We start from the raw sequence: 21,659 nt of genomic DNA on the forward strand, positions 1-21,659 counted from the left end.
TACATTGAGTTTGGTCTGTGGCTTTATTATTGATGTTACTTCTGTGTCCTCAAGTATTTCCGTCTCAGTCAAATTTTCATTCTTAATCTTATCCATAGTATTAATATTTTTCATATTGACTTTGAATTTTTCATAGACATTCTCATTTTTCTTTTGAATATCCCTTTTAGTATCTTCTATTATGCTAGTCAAAACCTCTGGTATTGTTGCCAGTTTATCAATAATGGGTAAGTAAATGGATTCCGTGGTCATTTTTTCATTGTCTTTCTGAGCTCTAACTATCAGACCATTAAGCTGAGCAAGTTTATTATCAATCCCCGCAACAGTGTTTGCCATCATTTTTAGAAGATCAATTTGAATATCCATTTTATTGGATTGATATTGTAGTGCTTCAAGTGTGAGAGTCGAAGTTTGATAGAAAATGTCCCAGCTTATCCCCGTATCTTTATGTTTTATTCCCTTTTGGTTGTTTTGTGCTGTCTTGTCATTATGGCTAAACCAACAGGGGTGGCTGGGCCCAATGGGAGAGAGGGTAGGCAGGGCCACACTAACGTGAAAAAAAGAATTTTGCCTATGCCTCCAAGTTTTAAATTAAGCACTGAATGATTATGGATAATCAACACTTTATTAGTTTACCCAGACAATAACTTATGTCGTTGAATCAATACTTGGTTGAGCAGTTTTTCATTTTACAACAACAGACATTGAATCGCCATCAACTTCATATCTAGCCATATGTGATTCAAAAAACAATTTGTGCATATGTACAGTGCAAGGGTTCAAATAGAAAACATTTAAAGGAGAAAAAACATTTAGTCATACGTATACAGTTTATACATGGACAAAATAAATCTTGAACATAGTGAGAAAAAACTAATCAACAATTCACAGTAGAAAATCACAAATGTGAGGGGAGCAGGAGGAAATATTTTTCAAAAGTCGACTCCCGACTCGTGAAACGAATTCATTCTCTAGTATTCAGGAAAAGAGCCCATTTTATACATAACTGACATGGACCACTAATGTCAGATAGAGTGCCGACGCGTTTCGAATCCTGTTGCGTTATTTACAGGATTCTCATCAGGGCGGTGTGATTCTAGTCCATGGGAACTGTTTATAAAAAGAAAGGGGGAATATTTGTTTAGCAAACTTGGTCCTCTAGCCAATTGTACTCATGAACAATACACGCATCAAAGTGCGGCATACCTTTTATTTAATTGCCCCAAGTGGCTTCTGTTTGAATGAAGGATCGTCTATGGCAGGCGGGTTTGGGCTGCAACAGAGCGAGATTGGAATAAGAAATTCATTGTGGAGAGTTAGTACTCACTGAAAGCGAAGTGCGTGGGTTTAACAGTTACCTTCAGTCTTCGCAACCCTTCAGCTGGTGTGCCGGTATCAGAAATTAATTTTCATTGCTGGCGTGTTTGTTTCTCTGGGAAAAAGATTGGTAAAGGGTTGGAATCGATCTCAATCGATAAATATTGCACAGAGGCGGTAGCGCCTCGCAGGGGAACTTACTTTTGGACAGTTCAACACGGGCGGGAAGGGTCCTCACCGGTATTGGGAACTGCCTGATATCAAATCTGTGGGGCAAGGAGAGAAACGAGTGTCACTATTGTGAAATTCTCTTAACTTTAAAAAAGGAAGACTGCAGTTTAAGCGCGAGTCGCAGTGTGCGGGGGTCATGTTCTTACCTTAAATCATCGCGGAAAGCTCCGCTAGTACATCCTGCTTCCAACCGGCACACTCTGTTTTTGGTTGTCCGGAGCAGAGCCGGTTCTCACAAACATAAAACATGTGATCCGCTCTCGTCCAATCAGAGCCACAGTGGTTGCTGGTGCCTTATGGGAAATGAAGTCCAGGATTTGAATTTATGCCCGATTAATTTCACTGAGAGTGATAAGACCCTTATTCACACTGTCAAATCTTAGAATTAGGTATGCCTCCTTGCGTAGTACCATAGTTTCGACATCTGCGTAGCGTTTGGTGTCTATCCAAACAAGTGATGTCCATTTAAAATCATTTTCAGTATGGTTATTGTTTGAAAAATGTTCCACCATTGGTGCAGTCATGACTTTTCTCTTTATGCGAGAACGGTGTTGTGTTATTCTGACATTAATGGGTTGATTTGTTTTTCCAATGTAGACTCTGTCGCATGGACAAACCACTGCATAGACGATATTTCGGGTTTTGCAATTCGTAAAAGCCTTGTGTTTCCACTTGATGCCCTGGTTGATGAAAGTATCACCTTCTAATGTTGTAGAACATGATACACAGTTACCACATTTGTGGTGCCCACTTACAGGTTTCAAATTCCACTGAGCTATAAGGTCACTTTTGGGTGGAGGAATGTAACTATCCGCTTTGATAAGTTGTTGTCCAATGCTCGTGTTTTTGCGCATTGCAAAGATGGGTTTGGACAGGGGATACTCGAGTGTTTCCAGTAAATGCCAATTGTTACTAATGATGTTTTTGAATTGGTTTGTGTGTTGACCAAATGTTGTCACACACACCAATTTGTCCAGTTCCTTTTTCTCTTTTACCTGCAAAAGTGTGTCTCTCGGGGTAAATTTGGCCCTGTTTTTTGCATGTTTCAACAGTTTTTTGGGGTATCCTCTATCAGCCATCTCACTGCAGAATCTTGTTGCGTGTGAATCAAAATCGTTCAGGTTTGTGCAATTGCGTCTGATTCTGAGCAGTTGACCATAAGGTAAGTTATCCTTAAGGCTTTGTGGATGTGAGCTGGTATAGTGAAGGATTGTATTCCTGTCTGTTTCCTTCTTGTGCAAAGAGGCTGTCAACTTAGAACTGCTGGTGCCTACTGTGACGTCAAGGAAAGTCATTTCTTTGGAACTGGAGTTCAACGTGAATTTGATATCAGGGTGTCTAGAATTGAGCCATGCATAGAATTGGTCAAGTTCCATCTGGCTCCCCTGCCACAGGAGCCAGACGTCATCTATATATCTCAGCCATTTAATGATGTGGTGTGAGAAGGGGTTGTCCTTGTAAATGAATTTCTCCTCATATTGTGCCATGTACAGCACCGCCAGCTCCGGCGCATAAGGAGAGCCCATGGCTTTCCCCTTGATTTGTATGAAAAAATCACTCTAGAACTTGAAATAATTGCTCCGAAGAGTTATTTCAGCCAATGATACAATAAATGTAGAAGGCACCCGGTGGGGTCTTTCGCGTTGTTCTAGATAGAGTTCAATGACCTCAAGTGCCTCGACCTGCGGTATTTGAGTGTATAGCGAAGCGACATCCAGTGTCACCATCAACTCCGTCAATTCATTGAATGTGCGCCCCTCAATTCGGGTGATGAAATCAGTAGTGTCCCTCAGGTGCGATTTCACTTGTGCAATACATGGTTTTAAAAAGAAATCAATGTATTTTGATATCGGTTCTAGCACAAAATCGCATCCGGACACTATGGGTCTCCCAGGTGGTCCCTTGTCATTTTTATGAATCTTAGGTAAGAAGTAGAGGATTGGCGTTCTCGGTGACTTTTTATTCAAGAATTCATGCTCTTTAGACCCTAAGTAGCCTTCGTCTAAGGCTATCTGTGTAATTTTAGCTATTTTGTCCTGAATGGCAAGGACGGGATCTTCTTTGGACGGTCTGTACCAATCCCGATTGTTCACATGCAATTGTCCTTCAGTAAGGTACATGGGACGGGGCCATAGGACCACCGCCCCGCCCTTATCCGCCTGCTTTATAACAATCGATGTGTCAGATTTCAAACCACCAATTGCCTTTTGGATTCCTTTACTGATATTGTTTTTGACAAAGCTGCTTTTCTTCTCAAGTTTGGTAAGGGAGGACAGAACCGCTTGTTCAAAAGCAATGATTTGTTTCGGAATGTTTATTGTTGGAGTGAACCTAGATTTAACCCTTAGTCCAGTAGTTTCCTGTGTTGACGTCATTTCGGCCCCAGCGAAATAAGCTTTCAGCCTAACTTTGCGGCAGAAGTCAAGTGCCTCCAATTTCAGTTTTGTAAAATCTGTTCTTTTGGTTGGGACAAATTTGAGGCCCAGGTTCAGAAGCATTTCCTCATCCCTAGTTAGTACTTTATCAGACAGATTAACTACGGTAGACAAATCTAATTGTTGTAATTTTTGTTGCGAGTGCGCATTTGCCATGGTTGCTTGAAGCGAGGTTGTGTTTGGCCGCCCCTGGATAAAAAAGGAGTTGATCCCCTTCTTGCGCCTCGTGTTTTAGAATTGGACTGTCTGGAGTCAGAGGAAGAGTCGGATGAAGTGGTGTGAGAGAATGTTATAAATCTATTTCTAGATCTACCTTGAAATGTATTTAAGGCCCCTCTCGACTCCCCCGAAGTGTAAAAGTCTTCTCTGAGGAAAGGATATACCTTTTCCAGTCGGAATGTTTTTGAGTCTTTATAAAATTGAGCTGATTTGATATTCAGAGTGTAATCTTTGAATGATGCAATTTCCTTTTCTATTTTTTCAAGGAGTGCCTTTGCATCACTCGTGGTTTGAGTGTCATTGATGTTTTTAATTAAATCTTCAATTTCCTTCTCTTCCTGGCTACAGATGCGTTGAGCTGTCTCTATGGTGTGTACCATTAAATCTCTACTGCATTTGGTGTTAATTTGGCTGAAGCCTTTCTTGTAATCAGCATCCTCTGTGAAGATGACGGGAATGTTCTTGACCTGAAGGCCCCAAGGAATAGTACCTGCTTTTAGGTGTTTAAGTAGAAAGTAACCGTGAAGTTCGGTTCTGATGTGCTTCTTCTGAAGCCTAATCAATTTATCTGCCTCATTTTGTTGTTTGGCTGAGGTGCTAAGAGTGATAGACGAGAATAGCGAGGACTCAATGAGATTTTGGATATGGCTTTCCGTGAAGAACAGAGTATCGTTGTCTGCCATGCTACGCAAGAGTAAGGACCCTTGCGACAGACTTAATACTGACTGAGATCTTGTGAAAGACGCTATTTACGTCACTTGCAATGCGCAAAAACACGAGCATTGGACAACAACTTATCAAAGCGGATAGTTACATTCCTCCACCCAAAAGTGACCTTATAGCTCAGTGGAATTTGAAACCTGTAAGTGGGCACCACAAATGTGGTAACTGTGTATCATGTTCTACAACATTAGAAGGTGATACTTTCATCAACCAGGGCATCAAGTGGAAACACGAGGCTTTTACGAATTGCAAAACCCGAAAAATCGTCTATGCAGTGGTTTGTCCATGCGACAGAGTCTACATTGGAAAAACAAATCAACCCCTTAATGTCAGAATAACACAACACCGTTCTCGCATAAAGAGAAAAGTCATGACTGCACCAATGGTGGAACACTTTTCAAACAATAACCATACTGAAAATGATTTTAAATGGACATCACTTGTTTGGATAGACCCCAAACGCTACCCAGATGTCGAAACTATGTTACTACGCAAGGAGGCATACCTAATTCTAAGATTTGACAGTGTGAATAAGGGTCTTAACACTCTTAGTGAAATTAATCGGGCATAAATTCAAATCCTGGACTTCATTTCCCATAAGGCACCAGCAACCACTGTGGCTCTGATTGGACGAGGGTGGATCACATGTTTTATGTTTGTGAGAACCGGCTCTGCTCCGGACAACCAAAAACAGAGTGTGCCGGTTGGAAGCAGGATGTACTAGCGGAGCTTTCCGCGATGATTTAAGGTAAGAACATGACCCCCGCACACTGCGACTCGCGCTTTAACTGCAGTCTTCCTTTTTTAAAGTTAAGAGAATTTCACAATAGTGACACTCGTTTCTCTCCTTGCCCCACAGATTTGATATCAGGCAGTTCCCAATACCGGTGAGGACCCTTCCCGCCCGTGTTGAACCGTCCAAAAGTAAGTTCCCCTGCGAGGCGCTACCGCCTCTGTGCAATATTTATCGATTGAGATCGATTCCAACCCTTTACCAATCTTTTTCCCAGAGAAACAAACACGCCAGCAATGAAAATTAATTTCTGATACCGGCACACCAGCTGAAGGGTTGCGAAGACTGAAGGTAACTGTTAAACCCACGCACTTCGCTTTCAGTGAGTACTAACTCTCCACAATGAATTTCTTATTCCAATCTCGCTCTGTTGCAGCCCAAACCCGCCTGCCATAGACGATTCTTCATTCAAACAGAAGCCACTTGGGGCAATTAAATAAAAGGTATGCCGCACTTTGATGCGTGTATTGTTCATGAGTACAATTGGCTAGAGGACCAAGTTTGCTAAACAAATATTCCCCCTTTCTTTTTATAAACAGTTCCCATGGACTAGAATCACACCGCCCTGATGAGAATCCTGTAAATAACGCAACAGGATTCGAAACGCGTCGGCACTCTATCTGACATTAGTGGTCCATGTCAGTTATGTATAAAATGGGCTCTTTTCCTGAATACTAGAGAATGAATTCGTTTCACGAGTCGGGAGTCGACTTTTGAAAAATATTTCCTCCTGCTCCCCTCGCATTTGTGATTTTCTACTGTGAATTGTTGATTCGTTTTTTCTCACTATGTTCAAGATTTATTTTGTCCATGTATAAACTGTATACGTATGACTAAATGTTTTTTCTCCTTTAAATGTTTTCTATTTGAACCCTTGCACTGTACATATGCACAAATTGTTTTTTGAATCACATATGGCTAGATATGAAGTTGATGGCGATTCAATGTCTGTTGTTGTAGAATGAAAAACTGCTCAACTAAGTATTGATTCAACGACATAAGTTATTGTCTGGGTAAACTAATAAAGTGTTGTTTATCCATAATCATTCAGTGCTTAATTTAAAACTTGGAGGCATAGGCAAAATTCTTTTTTTCACGTCTTGTCATTATGATCTTTAATATCCGAGGAGTTTGCATGTTCCACCTTGAGGATATCATTTTTTTTTGTCAGAGTCATTAATTTCTTTGTTTCCTGCCTCTTATCCCCCAATTGGATTGTCTTGTTTTATTCTGTGATGGTCATTATCTTTTTGGATGACGCTCTCGGGTTTAGCACTATGGCAGCTCGATTGTATATCCAATATTTCCTCAGGAGCTAAAAACAACCTTTTCTTGATTTCTACATTTACTTCTATAGGAATCAATAAACAATTTTGTTCTATCCTACCTCCCTGATATGGTTGGTTGTCTTCAAAGGAGTTAGAATCTGATTTATTTATAAAGCAATTTATGTCCTTAATCACTACATCTGGCACACTTGTTGAATCGGATATATGCATTTCTTTTGATTCTTTTGATTTTTCTTGATGTGTTGTCCCTGGAGATTTAGTTCCATTCAATATATCTTGGTCTGTAATTTGGAATTCGTTGTCCTTTTGTTCCATTATCTTACTTTGAGAGTTACACATTCCGTTTTGTATGCTATTTTGTGTGACTTGCTTATTGATTATTTCACTGCTTGTAGGTTTGATGGGGGTCTGTAATTTATTATTTTCCACATCTGTTCGCATTGTCATCAAAACTCCAGTTGGTTCCTTCATAAAGTTAAATCTATCTGGTATTTTACCTGATTTCTCAAACGTCCGTGCTATTGGAGAGATTAGTCTGATTCAGCCCTACGGTATTTGATTTAACCTTTTTTGACACTCTAGATTGTTGTATTTTCTTCGTACGTTTTATTGTTGTTCCTGATGTCCTCTCCTTACCAGAACGCATACTTCCGCTTTATGGTTACCTTTATCACTAAATATTTTCCTCGTATTCGCACTCCGCCACCGTTATTTGTAGTTATTATCCAATACCCAATACCCAGTTCACCCGATTGTTCTTTTGTTTTGTTGGTAAGGGTAATCTGGTCACCTTACAGGCAGTCAGTTAGCACCTGGTTTATTCCTGCTTACCTCTAATTCAGTCTGGTGTGCACCAGACGAAAAGAAAGGCAGCTAACCGGTACCGATGGACCGCTTACTCCGTTCACTCCAACACCCGTGACCAACCCGTACTATATCTTTCTCCACCTCCCCAGCCTGTGTGCACTTTTTTCCCTGCAGACCCAGTCACTAGATTTTGTATGGCCGCAAACGACTGCTTCAACACCAATATGACAATGTTGCCGAGCCGCCCGACACCAATCGCAGGCAGCACAGAGAGATGTAATGGCGGCGTGATATTCAAGTGTCAAATACCCGGGCACTGCTGGTACCTGGAGCACCAGCCGTCGGGGTCTAGCAGTGGAGATCAGTAGGGGTCATGCGGGTGTGTGTAAGGGCAGCCCCCATCTTGTAATTGCAAATCAAAATCAGCAATGCTTATGCAGCAGTGTGGTAGAATTGCTCCAGGTCCCGGTCCCGTTCCAACTCCTGGTCCCCTTCTTGAGTGAGTACCCACCCTACGGCACCAAAAGTCTACTTTACTGTGTGGCCGTTCCTCCTTTTGGCCCATATAATTCCCCCACAACACCAGAGACCGATTGCTCACCTCCACAAGGGTCAGGGGTTTTGGGGTCTTGGGTTTACTGTCTGCTGTCTTCTGTTGCCCCCCAGGTCACTGTTAATTGCTCTGCCAGATGGTCCCTCTGACTGATGGTCCCTCTGTTGGGCCCTCTGCTGTTTAGTAATCTCCAGGATCCGGACTGGCCCCAACAGCTCCTTTGGTTCCTGCCGCCTCTGGGGTGGCTGCTACTGTTGCCTCTTCCTGGTGCCTGGTCGCCCGAAGGCTCTCCCTAGAAAGCTCCCACTGTAGTTCCCGCCTTTACCGCCTTTACCGGGATGTTCCCGGACTGTTCCCGGACTGTTGCCGGACTGCTGAGTGCTCCTGCGGCTCCTGAAATACTGGAGTGCTGAGTGCTCCCGCGGCTCCTGCTTCTACCGAGAGCTTCTCTGCGGCTCCCGCCGCCACCGGGTCAATCCCACGTATACCGCGTTTACCCGTGGCCGCAAGGGAGACCGCGCTGGGACTCGGGAGCGGGGCGGGGCAAAGCACAGAGCAGAGCAGAAGCACACAAAGCGTCCCTTCTTGCTCCCGGCTCAAAAACGGCCTCAAACACGGCTCCCAGACCCGGCACAGACCACAGGAGCTTCTCGCTTCCCTCGTAGGTTGTGTCCCGTAGCTCACAACCGACGACTGACGTCTGCCTGCTCACGGCTCACTGCTGCACTCTGGTGGACAATCGTCACACATGCTAATTGAACTGGGCATCACATAATTACACTCTATAAAACACAATCCCACTCCATATAATTCCAGTACATTCAATACCACATATTTACTACCAATACAATTCCACAACACAACATACCACATAATTTCACTACACAAATCCAATCAATGCCACACCACACAATTCCATGCCACACAATTTCACAACTAACTAATCTAATCCAACACACATAATTCCATACACACCACATCCTGTGATTCTGGGCAAATCACTTAATCTCCCCTGTGCCTAAATGTGTCATCTAAATACGGTGCTCCTGTAAAGCGCTCCAATACCTTCGGGTCGAGTTCGCGCTATATAAAATATATAAATGGAAAAAAAATACATACATTCCATAACACGTAGGTAAAAGAAATTGCCATTAACAATGCCAATATAGCTCTAACTCAAACAAATGGGAGACCGCTTGCATTTTCAATCCTTGTTTTAAGAAAGGTGGCAATCTAACGTTCAATGTCCAGCAACAGGGTCTAAGACACACTGCATAAATAAACTAAATTTGCAATTTTAAAAACGAGCATCGTACGTTTTCGAAGTTTAACGTCTCATTATTTGAAGACACAAAATATCACGGCTTTTAGTAAACAGTGTACAGTGTCCATAATAGGCTGCTAAAGAACGAATGGTGACTTTTTGAAGCCCACCTTAATGAGCAGGGTTAAAAAAAAACTTCATTTGCTAATTTCTCTTAATCTTAGAGAGCCTATGTCCTGGGAAAGTTGGATGTTGCAAAAAGGAGCAAGTTTCATCAGAAGTGGTTTTTTTGCAACAGTCTTTAGGGATCTGCTTGCAACATCCAGGACATAACATTGGCAGTGTGCCCAGCCTCAGATAGGAAGTGAGTCAGAGTCTGGCATGTTAAATTCACCATCTCCCAGACCGGCTGTTTTGGGACGAGAGAGTTTACAGTAGCGTTAGAAATATAACAGTGAAAAGCTGCCTCAGCTGCTGACAATATTGCTTTGGAAAACGTCATATCCAACCGAAAACAGAAGTTCTTTGTTGGAAATTGTGGAAACGTAAAGAAAATAATCGAAACACACACGTTGATACAGCTATTCCCTTATGTATATGTTATTATATAACCAATGTAAGATTGGAAAATATTTCAATGCATCAAATAAACTTCAAGATAAGTCGGAAATATAATTTAGAAAACCATCATTGTTCTACCGAAATTTACTTCCCAATAGCTCTTTTCCTAGTGTTCAGGATAAGACGCGTTTTCATCAGTCTATTCCAACATGGCCGCCAATATGCATACTAAACGCAGTGTTTATGCACGCCTACTCTTATTCACAGTTTGGCTTTGGGAATACTTACACCACAGCCAGCTAGGGTCCTGTAACAGTTGGCAGCGGGGGCTGCTCATTACTATAACGTCCGCCCCGGGCTTCTGCATTTGTTTGTTGCTTGCTGGCTGAAGATGGAAGCTACACTGTTTCTCCCTATGCTACTGCTTCTGTGGCGGGGTTTCAGCGCCTCTGCGACAACGGCCCCACCGCCCGCGGACCTTAAGGTATCAGAGAGTGGGGCAGGAAAGAGAGGCAGCGGCAGGTGCAGTGAGTGGGGTATTGTGGAGGGAATCACTGTAGATTCTCAGAGGAGTGGCTGCTCGCAGTGGGGTAACGCAAAATACACCCCCGCCCCAGAATGTGATGCTGGTCCTGAGTCTTTCACGTCTCGCAAATATTCATTGGCTTATGCTGAATGGGGCCCCTCTGAAGGGTTGAGAGGCTACGTTAGACCCTTGGCTGCTCGTAATTTAGAGAGTGGGGTTCTGTAATGAGGGAATAAGAACGTGATCAAGGAAAATATAATTTCCCCAATACCTCCTTCAAAAGTTGTAATTGCTAAGCATTGATCTGGACATAATACGAACTGAACTTTATTTACATGGCGTTTATTTGATGTCTATGATGTTGAGTGATCAACACTGTGCGCCCAGGAGGCTGGTACACCAGGCTATTGGTCGGACCAGCTCACGGCTATTAATTAAAACGTTAATTGAGCCCGGATGATGAGAATGGCTATTGGGAGTTTATGGCTGGTCTTTGTCCCTAATAGATTTGAAAATTCTTGATTACAAGTGCTAGAATGTTTTCTATTTCTCGACACGTGTGGTGAATACTCCTTTCAAAAGAATGCAAGACCCAGGCCTTAGAACCACTACTCATTTATTTAGTGTTATGCCAACCTGCCTGGGCAGGGCCCCCATGCAGACCTCCCTTGAACTTGGAAAGCAGGAAACAAGAACCGAACAAGCAGGTTGTTTACTGATTAGCTTTTGTAATTATGTAATTTCATCTTATCACAACTACATTCGGTCATTTTTTTTTTTTACTGAGGTGCTTCATAAACCAGTTACTTCCACCTCAATATTTTACTCCAGACTACAGCGTCTTGTTATTTAGTGGGTGAGCTGGAAAGTACACATTTAGCAAACATTACAAATGTGCAAACTTTTGCTCATAGGAACAAATTTAGAAACATTCGAGCAAAATTGTTTTGCAGATATAATTGGCATTGTGGGAATAGATCATGCTCAGCCCTAGTCAGACTCTTGATGTGTCATGATTTGGAATAATAGCTGAGGTACAAGTTTTGCATTGTTTAATATTGTGCATGTAAACAGGATTTACAGTGTATATTATCATTTATAAATCACATGCGTGTGTCAATCTACCTGTCACTGCAAAGCAGTGAATGTTTGAGACAATTCCTTAGTCTACATTTAAAAAAGAATTTATGCATCTATAAACATTTAGTCATACCTGCCATGCAGTATAAAAACAAGCAAAGTAATACCAATGTTGATTTAAGAACCTATGCACATTTGTGAACCCTTCCATATGGAAGTCTTCAAGTTTATATTAGTGCTGGCGTCTAATGTCAATGCACTGTGTGAGATACATTATAAAAAGTGGGCATTGGACACGAGTAGTTTTACACACAGGGATCGCTGAGGTTTGAGTCATATTATGTTTAACGTCTGGCCAAAGAACGCTTTAGCTGTCTTGCCAAACGCAAATGTCATTCACCACCATACAGGGCACTGATGTATCGCTCATGGTTACACACTATGCTATTGACTTAACATATGACTTTCTTGCGCCATAAAGTAGAGCCTACAATATACTGTACATGTAGTAAGGCTGCATGATGTAGCCTTCTGTACGTATTATATATAGGCAGGCACTTCGAATTAAAGGCATATGTATTTGTTAATGCTTGATTTATTAGTGCTTCGAAGTGACATCCTGATGATATGAGCGCTATACAAAAAGAAAAATTGATAATATAAAGGGAAACGTGCAAGGGACAATTACAAGTTACTTCACCTGTTAATCATGTGCACCATTGCACTAAATGTGGGGTAACAGGTGATAAAGGATATTATGAAATAAATGGGAGGTTACCTTATTTGATGTATTAAAAGGGCAGCTGTACGATGATTAAAACAAATATTCTGTGTTTAATTGCAAAGAATCTCACAAAGGTACGATTGCTTGCAGTTGCAGCTTCATGTCTGTTTGACTACCCTCAGCCGCCTTTTGGGAGATCACTCTAGCATCTGGTCTTTCAGAACGTTTGCATTTGAGCTGTGTTTTTCAGCTTCCCTACCAACCACTCCTATTTCACAGTTACCAGGTTACCCCTTTATCCTTTATCAGCATTATACTGGCCAGACCCGGCTAAGGAATGTAAGGGTCTTTGTCTGGTCCTTGGTTCCAACCATGAATTGTTGATGAGACCTCGGCTCCTGAGCACTTTCAACCTGGCACCTATGATTATACAATAAACCCTTGTGAAAAGAGAAGTTGCTGCATGCCAGATTTCTGATGGTGAGTGGACACACATATATATATATTAGAGGTATAAGTGCACATTACATTTAGGTTATCATTTCATATTATAGGGGTAATCGCATATATGATTACCACCTCACCTCATGTCATTAGACCCTCCGATTCCCAATCCTGTGCATTAAAGTGACACTCTAGTGAAATCTGTGAGTGGCAATCTGGATTTGTTTTCATTGACACAGTTCAATTTACATACTTGATAACTATTTTTAACAAAAAACAAAACGCTCAAGATTAAAACTTAGTTTTTTGATTAAACGAAGGGAGGTGACTACGCTATGTACATGTTTGTTCAGCAATGTAGAGTATGTAGTATGTATGAAGACATGGAGAGGAATAATGCTATGTTTATTGGCAATGGAATGTGCCCATGGTATGTGGGCATATGTTTGAAGGAGAGACTACCTACAGTATGTATGGGAGAGATTTTCTTGGCTTGCACAAGGCATAGAGTGAGTTCCCATAGTATCTAAAGAGAAGGGAGAGAATAGCGATGCAGATAGGGAAACGGGAGAGTGTCCATAGTTTTTTGTCAAGTGGGTGAGTACACATGGTGTGTGTGAAGAAAGTAGCAAGGGCCAATGGAAGTTGCAGAGGGAGGGTAGTGTTCACTCTATCTGGATTGGGGTTTGAGGGTGGGATGTATATAGCTGCGTGTGCCCAAGCAAAGCTTTCACTTATAGCAACCTCCACTCATCATTCAGGCTGTCAGGAATGATCATTCGCCATACCTTCTTGGGTATTAATAACTAACTACAAATCTACCATGCTTTCCATGGATACCTATTAATATGTTCACTCCTTAATTTGCAAACACATGCATATTCTCACAATTCAGTTTGACCAAAGCACAAACAATTAAAAGATACAATACATTCCTCGCTTGTGGTAAATAATTGACTACACCATATTCTGCTAGCAGCAAATGCTTGTCTGGGACTGGACCTGAATAATAATCAGCTATACATTCTCTAAATTTGGAAGCAGAGTATTGTGGCGTTCTCCTGCTGTTCAAAAAATTACGTCCATGGTGCAAGGCTTCTGGATCCATGTGCTGCCTTTAAATAGTAATGTAATAACGAGAAATGCATGCCCTTTGCATGTCTGGCATAGATGTTCAGGCATACCAAGGACATGCATTTCTATCGATTTACATCACTTTTTTTTTTTTTTTAATATTTCTTTTTATTGAAAAAACAAAGCAAGTCAAGTACAAAACATAGGAATGTAAGGACACTACGAGGGCTGAGCATCATATCATCAAACATTACAATAAACAATATATTGACGGTGGAGGAGAAGAGAACACAGAAATCCTACAAAAATTATCAGTAACAATAAGGGGTCAGGGGGAAAGCGGGACATCAAGGACTGCAGCCACAGGTGGTACGCATATGTCCCCTCTATATCGATTCCAAGGACCCCACAATTTATGCCATTTCCGGGGGCGACCCCGAGCCAAGTACACTGTTTTCTCCCGGAACATGCACCAATCTATGTTTTCTACCTACAGCTCAAGAGTAGGGGGCCTCTGGGACCCCCACAACTGTGTGATGTTCCGTTTGGCAATCATGGCCCCTAGAGTCACCCATTGAGTCTGTGCCACATTATGATCAGTGGGCTCCCAAACATTCAACAAACAGCGTCTGGCCTCCGGTAAGAGAGCCACACCCGTAACCTCCTGCATCACCTCATGGACCCAACTCCAATAGTCAAACACTTCCCGACATTCCCAGATATTATGGAGGAACGTCCCCAACTGACCGCAACCCAGCTGACACAGACCCTCCTCAGAAAAACCTATCCTGACCAGACGGGGACCCTTGACATAGACCCTATGTAGTATTTTGAGCTGGACTAGTCTCAGTCGTGCTGGAATCATGACCTCCTTCGGTGAGGAGATCGCAGACTGCCAGTCTTCATCGTCAAGCTCAAGGCCGTCATGGGTCCACTGATCACGCAGTTTCGATAGAAGGTCCGCCCTGTGATTGATCAGTTTCTTGTACACCAGGGAAATGGTACTATCAGGCATATGGCCATCCAAGATACGATCCTCTAATGGGGTAGACTCCGGTATCACCTCCCCCTCTGGGAAAACAGACATTAGCGCCTGCCGGACCTGAGCATAACGGAAGTATTCCGTCCCTCCCAATTCAAACTCGGTTTGCAAGGCCGCGAACAATTTCATCTGTCCCTTCACCCATAGGTCTCCCACCTTGGAGATGCCAATGAGATCCCACTTGTCGAACCCTTTAGTGTTCCACAGTTTACCAAACTTATCAGAGCCAAAAAGCGGGGTAGCCAAAGTCAGACGGTCCTTCCACCCTAATGAACTGGTAGCGTTGCGCCAGATCCGCACAGCCGTCTTGGTTGGCCCGTCAAAGTCTTCACCACAGATTTAGTGTACAACGCTCTATAATAATTGCCACCAGGAAGTAGCCACCTATCCATGACGAAACCAGGGTTTAACTCTGGGCCGTACGTACCGTGATTGATGGCTCCCAACTGCGAAGCCCAATAATATCTCTTAATATCAGGGAGAGCGATGCCCCCATCATACCAAGGGAGCGCTAATTTAGCCAGCGCAATCTGCAGTCTTCCATCCCACAACAGCTTCCTTTGTAGACCCTCCACCACACGAAAGTAACTAGCTGGGACGATATCAAGCGTCTTCTGAAGGGCATACAGAAAACGAGGGAGCGACATCATTTTGAAAAGGGCGCCCGCCCAAGCGTCGACAACAGGAGTTTCCGCCAGCCCGCAACATCTCGCTTTAGCCGAGTCAAAGGAGGGAGAAGGTTCCTTTTGTATCGAACCACGGGGTCTATCGAAACATAAATTCCGAGATACTTGAACCCCTCTTGTGCTATTTGGATAGGACAGTTACGCGGTAGGATCGGTATATCACCACTAAGAACGTACAGATAGGATTTCGCCCAGTTAATGAACAAGCCAGAGTTTCTACCGAAGGAGGTCAGAACATCACAGAGTACTACCAAAGATTTCCTGGGGGAGGTCAAATACAGCAAGATGTCGTCTGCATATAATGAAATAGGATCTTCAAACTGCGGAGACCAATAATACCCTTCATCGAGGGCTCCCAATGGATCCAAGCTGCGAGAGGCTCGAGGGCCAACGCGAATAAAAGAGGAGACAGTGGGCAACCCTGGCGAGTACCCCGCCCGAGACAAAATGGCTCCGAGACGCGTCCATTAACCACTATCTGGGCAAGAGGGTCTGCATAAAGAAGACGCACCCAGCTAATGAAATCCGAACCGGAACCAAATTTAGCTAGCACCGCCCACAGATACGGCCATTCAATAGTATCAAACGCTATCGTGGCATCTAATGACGCCAAAATGGCCGGTTCACGCAGCGTCGAGCCCCGTGCATGCGTCTAAGGTTCAACGCCGTATTCCTGTGCGGGATAAAGCCAGATTGATCCGGGTGAACCAGATCGCTAATAACCTTGATTAGTCTATTAGCCAACAACTTAGCAAGAATCTTAGGTTCATAATTTAACTATGAGATCGGCCGATACGAAGCACACCTATTCCTCGGTTTCCCTTCCTTATGAATTACCACAATCGATGCCAATCTCTGTTCACGGGGAGGAGACCACGATCCCGGGATTCCAGGAACATGTCTCTCAAATACGGAGCAATCCTATTCGGGCGAAGCTTGTAAAGCTCAATCAGGAGACCGTTGGGACCCATCGCCTTACCAGAGTTCAAGGAGCGCAGTGCTAACGCTACCTCATCTGCAGTGATCTTACCGTCCATAAGGTCCCGGTCAGCCTCAGACAGGAACTGGAACGCAATATCTTGTAACAACAAGAATGAGTCCTCCTCCGGTCTATCCGACACGGAAGAGTACACAGAGCGAAAGTGATCAGCGAAGCATGCCATCAGCTCCTGCGGGTCGGTGACCAGAACCCCACTCTCTATCTCAATTTCTGGTACAACACGACCAGCCTTGTCTTTCCTGTCCAACCATGCAATTAATTTGCCAGCCTTGTCCCCAACGTCATAGAGATGTCCCTGTTGTTCCCGACTAAGGGCCTTCGCACCATCCGTTACCAACGTTCTATATTCCAGCTGATTCAATTGCAGGACATGCAATCTAGAGCGGGTAATCTCTTATTCCAATTCCAAATCAGCTATCTCCGTCTCTATGCTCACCATGTCCTCTTCCGTCTGTTTTTTAACACCAGCAATTAACGAGAGAGCTTGACCCCTAAGTACTGTCTTGAAAGCCTCCCACAGCGATATCGAGGAAGAAACAGAACCCTCATTTTCCCGGAAATAATGTTCCAATGCCTTTACAAGTGCACTGTGAGTCTTGGGTTTACGAAGATACCAAGGGTTATTAGGAGCTATCCTTCCCTCAGAGCCCGGCGCCAGTTCAAACCGAAACCAAAGCGGAGAGTGATTGGAAATACCCCGAGCCATATGTCTGACCTCCGCAACATAGGATGCCTGTGCAGCCGGCACTAAAATATAATCTATCCTGGAGAGACTACCATGGGCGCCCGAAAGAAAGGTATACTGTTGCTGAGTAGTGTGAAGCAACCTCCAGCAGTCCACCATTCCCATCGTGTCAATGAAGTCAGGCAGCCAGCCATGAGCCCCCGAGATCTCTAGGTGGATGCCTATCCAACACACCAGATACCACTGCATTAAAATCGCCACCCAGTATCGGAAACCCCCCAGGGAGATCGAGTAGAACCGTCCCAGGTCCGCAAAGGTAGTAGACTGCAGGCCAGGAGGAACATAAACAGACACCAGGGCAAGCGTGCGACCCTCCCACTGTCCCGATACAGCCAGATAGCGCCCTCTCTCATCGAGGACCTTTGACTCCACCTCGAACGGAAGAGAATTCTTAATGAGGATTCCAACCCTCCGGGACCCAGATGAGAACCCTATCATGAGCCACCAAACGATATCCCTTTCTATTCATGGCATGACATGTATTACCAACTAAGTGGGTTTCTTGAAGTAAAACCACGTCCGGAGAGTGCCGTTTCAGGAGTTGCAACACCACCCCACGTTTAATCTTGTCCCCCCAACCCATTAACATTCCAGCTCATCAACCTCAACCCCCTACCCCCATCATAAAACAGAAAGAAAACCCACCCCCCATCCGAGTCCAGCACATCAATACAAATGTCTTGCAATATAAGGCCTTGCTGAAAAACGAAACTAAAAACCAACACCTCCCCACCCAAACAGCCAGTTACAATACCCCCCACCCTGCACCCCTGTTTCCGACTATAGGGCCAGCCCAACTCGCAGTGTGCCTGTTGCCCCCACATCCAAACTAAACTACAAAAAGTTAGGCTGAGGAGGAGAGACCCTCCGATAGCCCAGTAACCCCCCCATACCATCTACCTGAAAATGCTCATAAAGAGTAGAACCACCACAATATGAAATACCCTAGCGTCCCCAGGAACCAGACAAATTATGCTCATTCCTGCTCCATAGTTCCCCCCTCAGACCCACCAGATTGTCTCTCCGGATATTGCTGGGCCGGCAAAGTGTCCAATCGGCCACCACTTCGGGCTTGTCAAAGAAATAGGTCCGCTCGTCATGCTCGATCCTCAACTTGCCCGGGAAAAGCATGGCATATTTGAGACCCAGGTCATGAAGTCTCCTCTTCACCCCCAGAAAACGGAGTCTTTGTTTTTGGACCGCTTGAGTGAAGTCCGGATAAAAGCTGATAGTTGAGTTCTCGAACTTCAAGGGCCCACCGCTTGAGAGGCCTGGTGGATAGCGTCTCTGTCTCGAAAGTTAAAGATCCGCGCTATAATAGGCCTCGGCGGGGTATCCACTTTCGGTCTTCCACCAAGGGACCCTGTGGGCTCGCACTACAGTAAAGAACTTGTTCAGTCCCCTGGCCTTTAGCTGGTTGATAATAAGGTCTTCAACAAAAAGGTCGGCCGCTTGATCCTCCGCCTTTTCCGGAACTCCAATTATACGGACATTATTCCTTCGGGCCCTCCCTACAAAGTCCTCAAGGCGATGGACAACAATGTCATTCGAGGCCCTCAGATTTCGGACCTCGGTCTGCAACTCAACAACGTCATCCGTTAAACTCGATGTCTTTATATCTAATGATTTGACCTTCTCATTTGTCTTTGTAAGGTCAGTGCGAATCAGATTCACATCAATAGCCACAGTGTCTAACTTGTGTGCCAAGGTCTCCATTTGCTTCCAGAGGGATGACCTAATGCCGTAAATGGCGGTCATAATGTCCTGCAACGCCTCCAGCGACCTACCCGGTCCACTGGGCGACCCTTTAACTTGGGCATATCGATCCATGACATTGGATTGGGTATATCCACCGCTTCTGGTGGTTTTCACCTTCTGCTTGTCCCCCTCCGATTTGCTCGCCATTTCAGGACAATCTCAAGTCGGTGCCCAATTCAGGAGAAGGGGGAACAAGTCTCCGGTTTAGCAAGCAATAGATAGGATCTATCTTCAAGGATATTCGCCCAATGTCTCTTTTCCGCTCAGATGTAGAAAAGTAAAAGCACAAAACGGCCCTACGCACTCAAATTAGCCCAAACAAAGGACGGCGTGCCCCCAGGCTAAAGTCCGACACCTCGTATATTGTCTGAAACGCTCAGGCACCAATAGGGATACAAGCCGCCGATACAGTGATGCATCTCCCGACTCAAAACCAGTCCGAGTGCCAAAACCGAAAGTGAAAGTGAGACTGGACCGGTCGCCTCCGCGAACCTGTGCCGATGTTGTTCAATTACCCCTCTGGCACCATGCCAACTCAAGCCCCGGGCATCCAGGAGGCATAGGCCGCAGACTTCTCCACACCACAACTCCGGCCCCCAGGGTCCGATCAGGACGCAGTTTTCAGCTTTCACTTCTTCCGTGGTTCATCTACTCGGCCACTCAACCGCAAACAGGATCTGTGACAGGATATATGCAGGAGGGTACGAGGGTCTCGGAAGCCCTTAGCTCACGTGGCCATCTTGGATGCGCGCGAAGCTCCTCCCCTGATTACATCACTAATGTCACCATATGGATCCAGAAGACTTGTACGATGAACATGATAACATAAATCTACCTTACACTGTTTCTAAAGCCTTCAGACGAAACGGCCTACACAGTTCTTTTAACATAGGGAATTTTATTCAGAGCTCAATCATGTATGTCTTTATTAATTAAATGCGAGTGAAATTGAAGCGAGTAACTTCAAGTTCGAGCGTGCCGCATTTGCCAGAACGGCGTATATCAAAAGTTCATCAATAATTTCAAGTTTTAATCCTTTTATTTGTATTCAAATTGTTTCCTCAGTTGTGCTTGTTACAAAAGTAGACCGTGAAACGTAACATTGCTTCTACGCGGCAGCTGTGTCAAGAAACTTCTTGTTGTCGCATGCTTGTACTTTCAAACAAATCTTTGGTGATTCTGCTGGTTCCCAATGCATTTCGGGCTTATAATGTAGCCCTTCTTCAGCGATCACTACAAATTTAAACAAACATCACTGTTAAGTATAATCATGTCCCAACTATATTGTAAACATAGCCTTATTACATGTGCCGGTAAACATTTTCTAATAGACATTTTCCCTCCATGCGCTAAGTAAAGCACTGTAATCTTTAATCAAAATCACGTGGATGTTATCCCGTTCTAATAAAACTGTGAATGTGGGCAATTCAGTTATTTCATACCTTCGATCGTGGTCCTCGCGGCCTTCAATTTCTAAAAATGAGTTCTTACACTACTTTCCAACATACTTGTCATTAATAGGTGTTCATCGGGACTCCGCCCTGCTATTTTCGACCAATGAAACGGTAGGTAAAAACACCCTTATACTACGAGTCCCATAATGCCGTATGTGAGACCCCAATTAGCCCACCACTTTTTACGGGCTCGGCGACGTCACCACTTCGTCAGAAGTGGGGAGGAGCTGCGAGCCGTATTGTTAAGGGGTTTCTGGATCGTGCTGGAAAAATTCCTCAGTGCGCGAGCTTTTTTAGTACATTATTTTACCATCTACATGGTAATTGGTCCTTGCGGTGCCTTCTTTCTAGTAGCCTTATCACAATAGGCCATGTGTAATTTTTGTTTGGCAGTTCCGGCATTTTCTGTGCAGTTTCGCTCACGGCAGTCCATTAATTTTAATTAGGAGCTGTCAGGGTGCCGCGATAATGTAATGCAGATGTTGTGGGCGCGTTCACCAGTCTGCAGTGAATGGCGCGCGTTCTTGCTTTTCCTGTGTTCTCTTTCTGTGTAGGGCAGACGTGAAAGGCATGGTGTTATGAGCAGAAGGCCCTATATCTTCAATTATCTCGCCATCACGACGGAGATAATTGAAAACATACGGCTGCCGGGATGGCGCTGCCCTGGCTCTTGCTCTTCCTCGGGTGCCTGGGCCTCCCGCTGGGGCGGGCTGGGCGAGGGCTGCTCCCCCGGGGACACGGTGTCCAAGCACATGCTGCGACTCTACGAGCACTACTGCGGGGGGCGCCAGCAGCAGGGCCCAGGGGGGCTCCGGCGACAGCTCCAGGACGGCAACACGGTGCGCAGCTTCTGAGCCCTGCCCGCCCGCAGTAAGTACTCTCAAGCACCTGCGCGGAGGAGGGGACACTGGGCATGGGGGAGGGGGGTAGTAAC

At 44.4% G+C, this 21,659-nt stretch overlaps 1 protein-coding gene across 2 annotated transcripts in view; it reads left to right on the forward strand.

Annotated features, from left to right (window-relative positions):
- The first annotated feature begins 10,401 nt into the window (after window positions 1-10,401).
- GINM1 (glycosylated integral membrane protein 1) overlaps window positions 10,402-21,659 on the forward strand; it is a 225,419-nt gene continuing 214,161 nt past the window's right edge. Inside the window, exon 1 of one of the 2 annotated variants that reach the window (XM_086927294.1) lies at window positions 10,402-10,676. In XM_086927294.1, coding sequence (XP_086783420.1) covers window positions 10,584-10,676 — 93 coding nt within the window. In that variant the 5' untranslated portion in view covers window positions 10,402-10,583. The remainder of the gene's footprint in view (window positions 10,677-21,659) is intronic. The other variant, XM_086927293.1, reaches the window with a different exon arrangement.

Source organism: Lissotriton vulgaris, chromosome 6 (genome assembly GCF_964263255.1).
Source record: "Lissotriton vulgaris chromosome 6, aLisVul1.2, whole genome shotgun sequence".
Lineage (NCBI taxonomy): Eukaryota > Metazoa > Chordata > Amphibia > Caudata > Salamandridae > Lissotriton > Lissotriton vulgaris.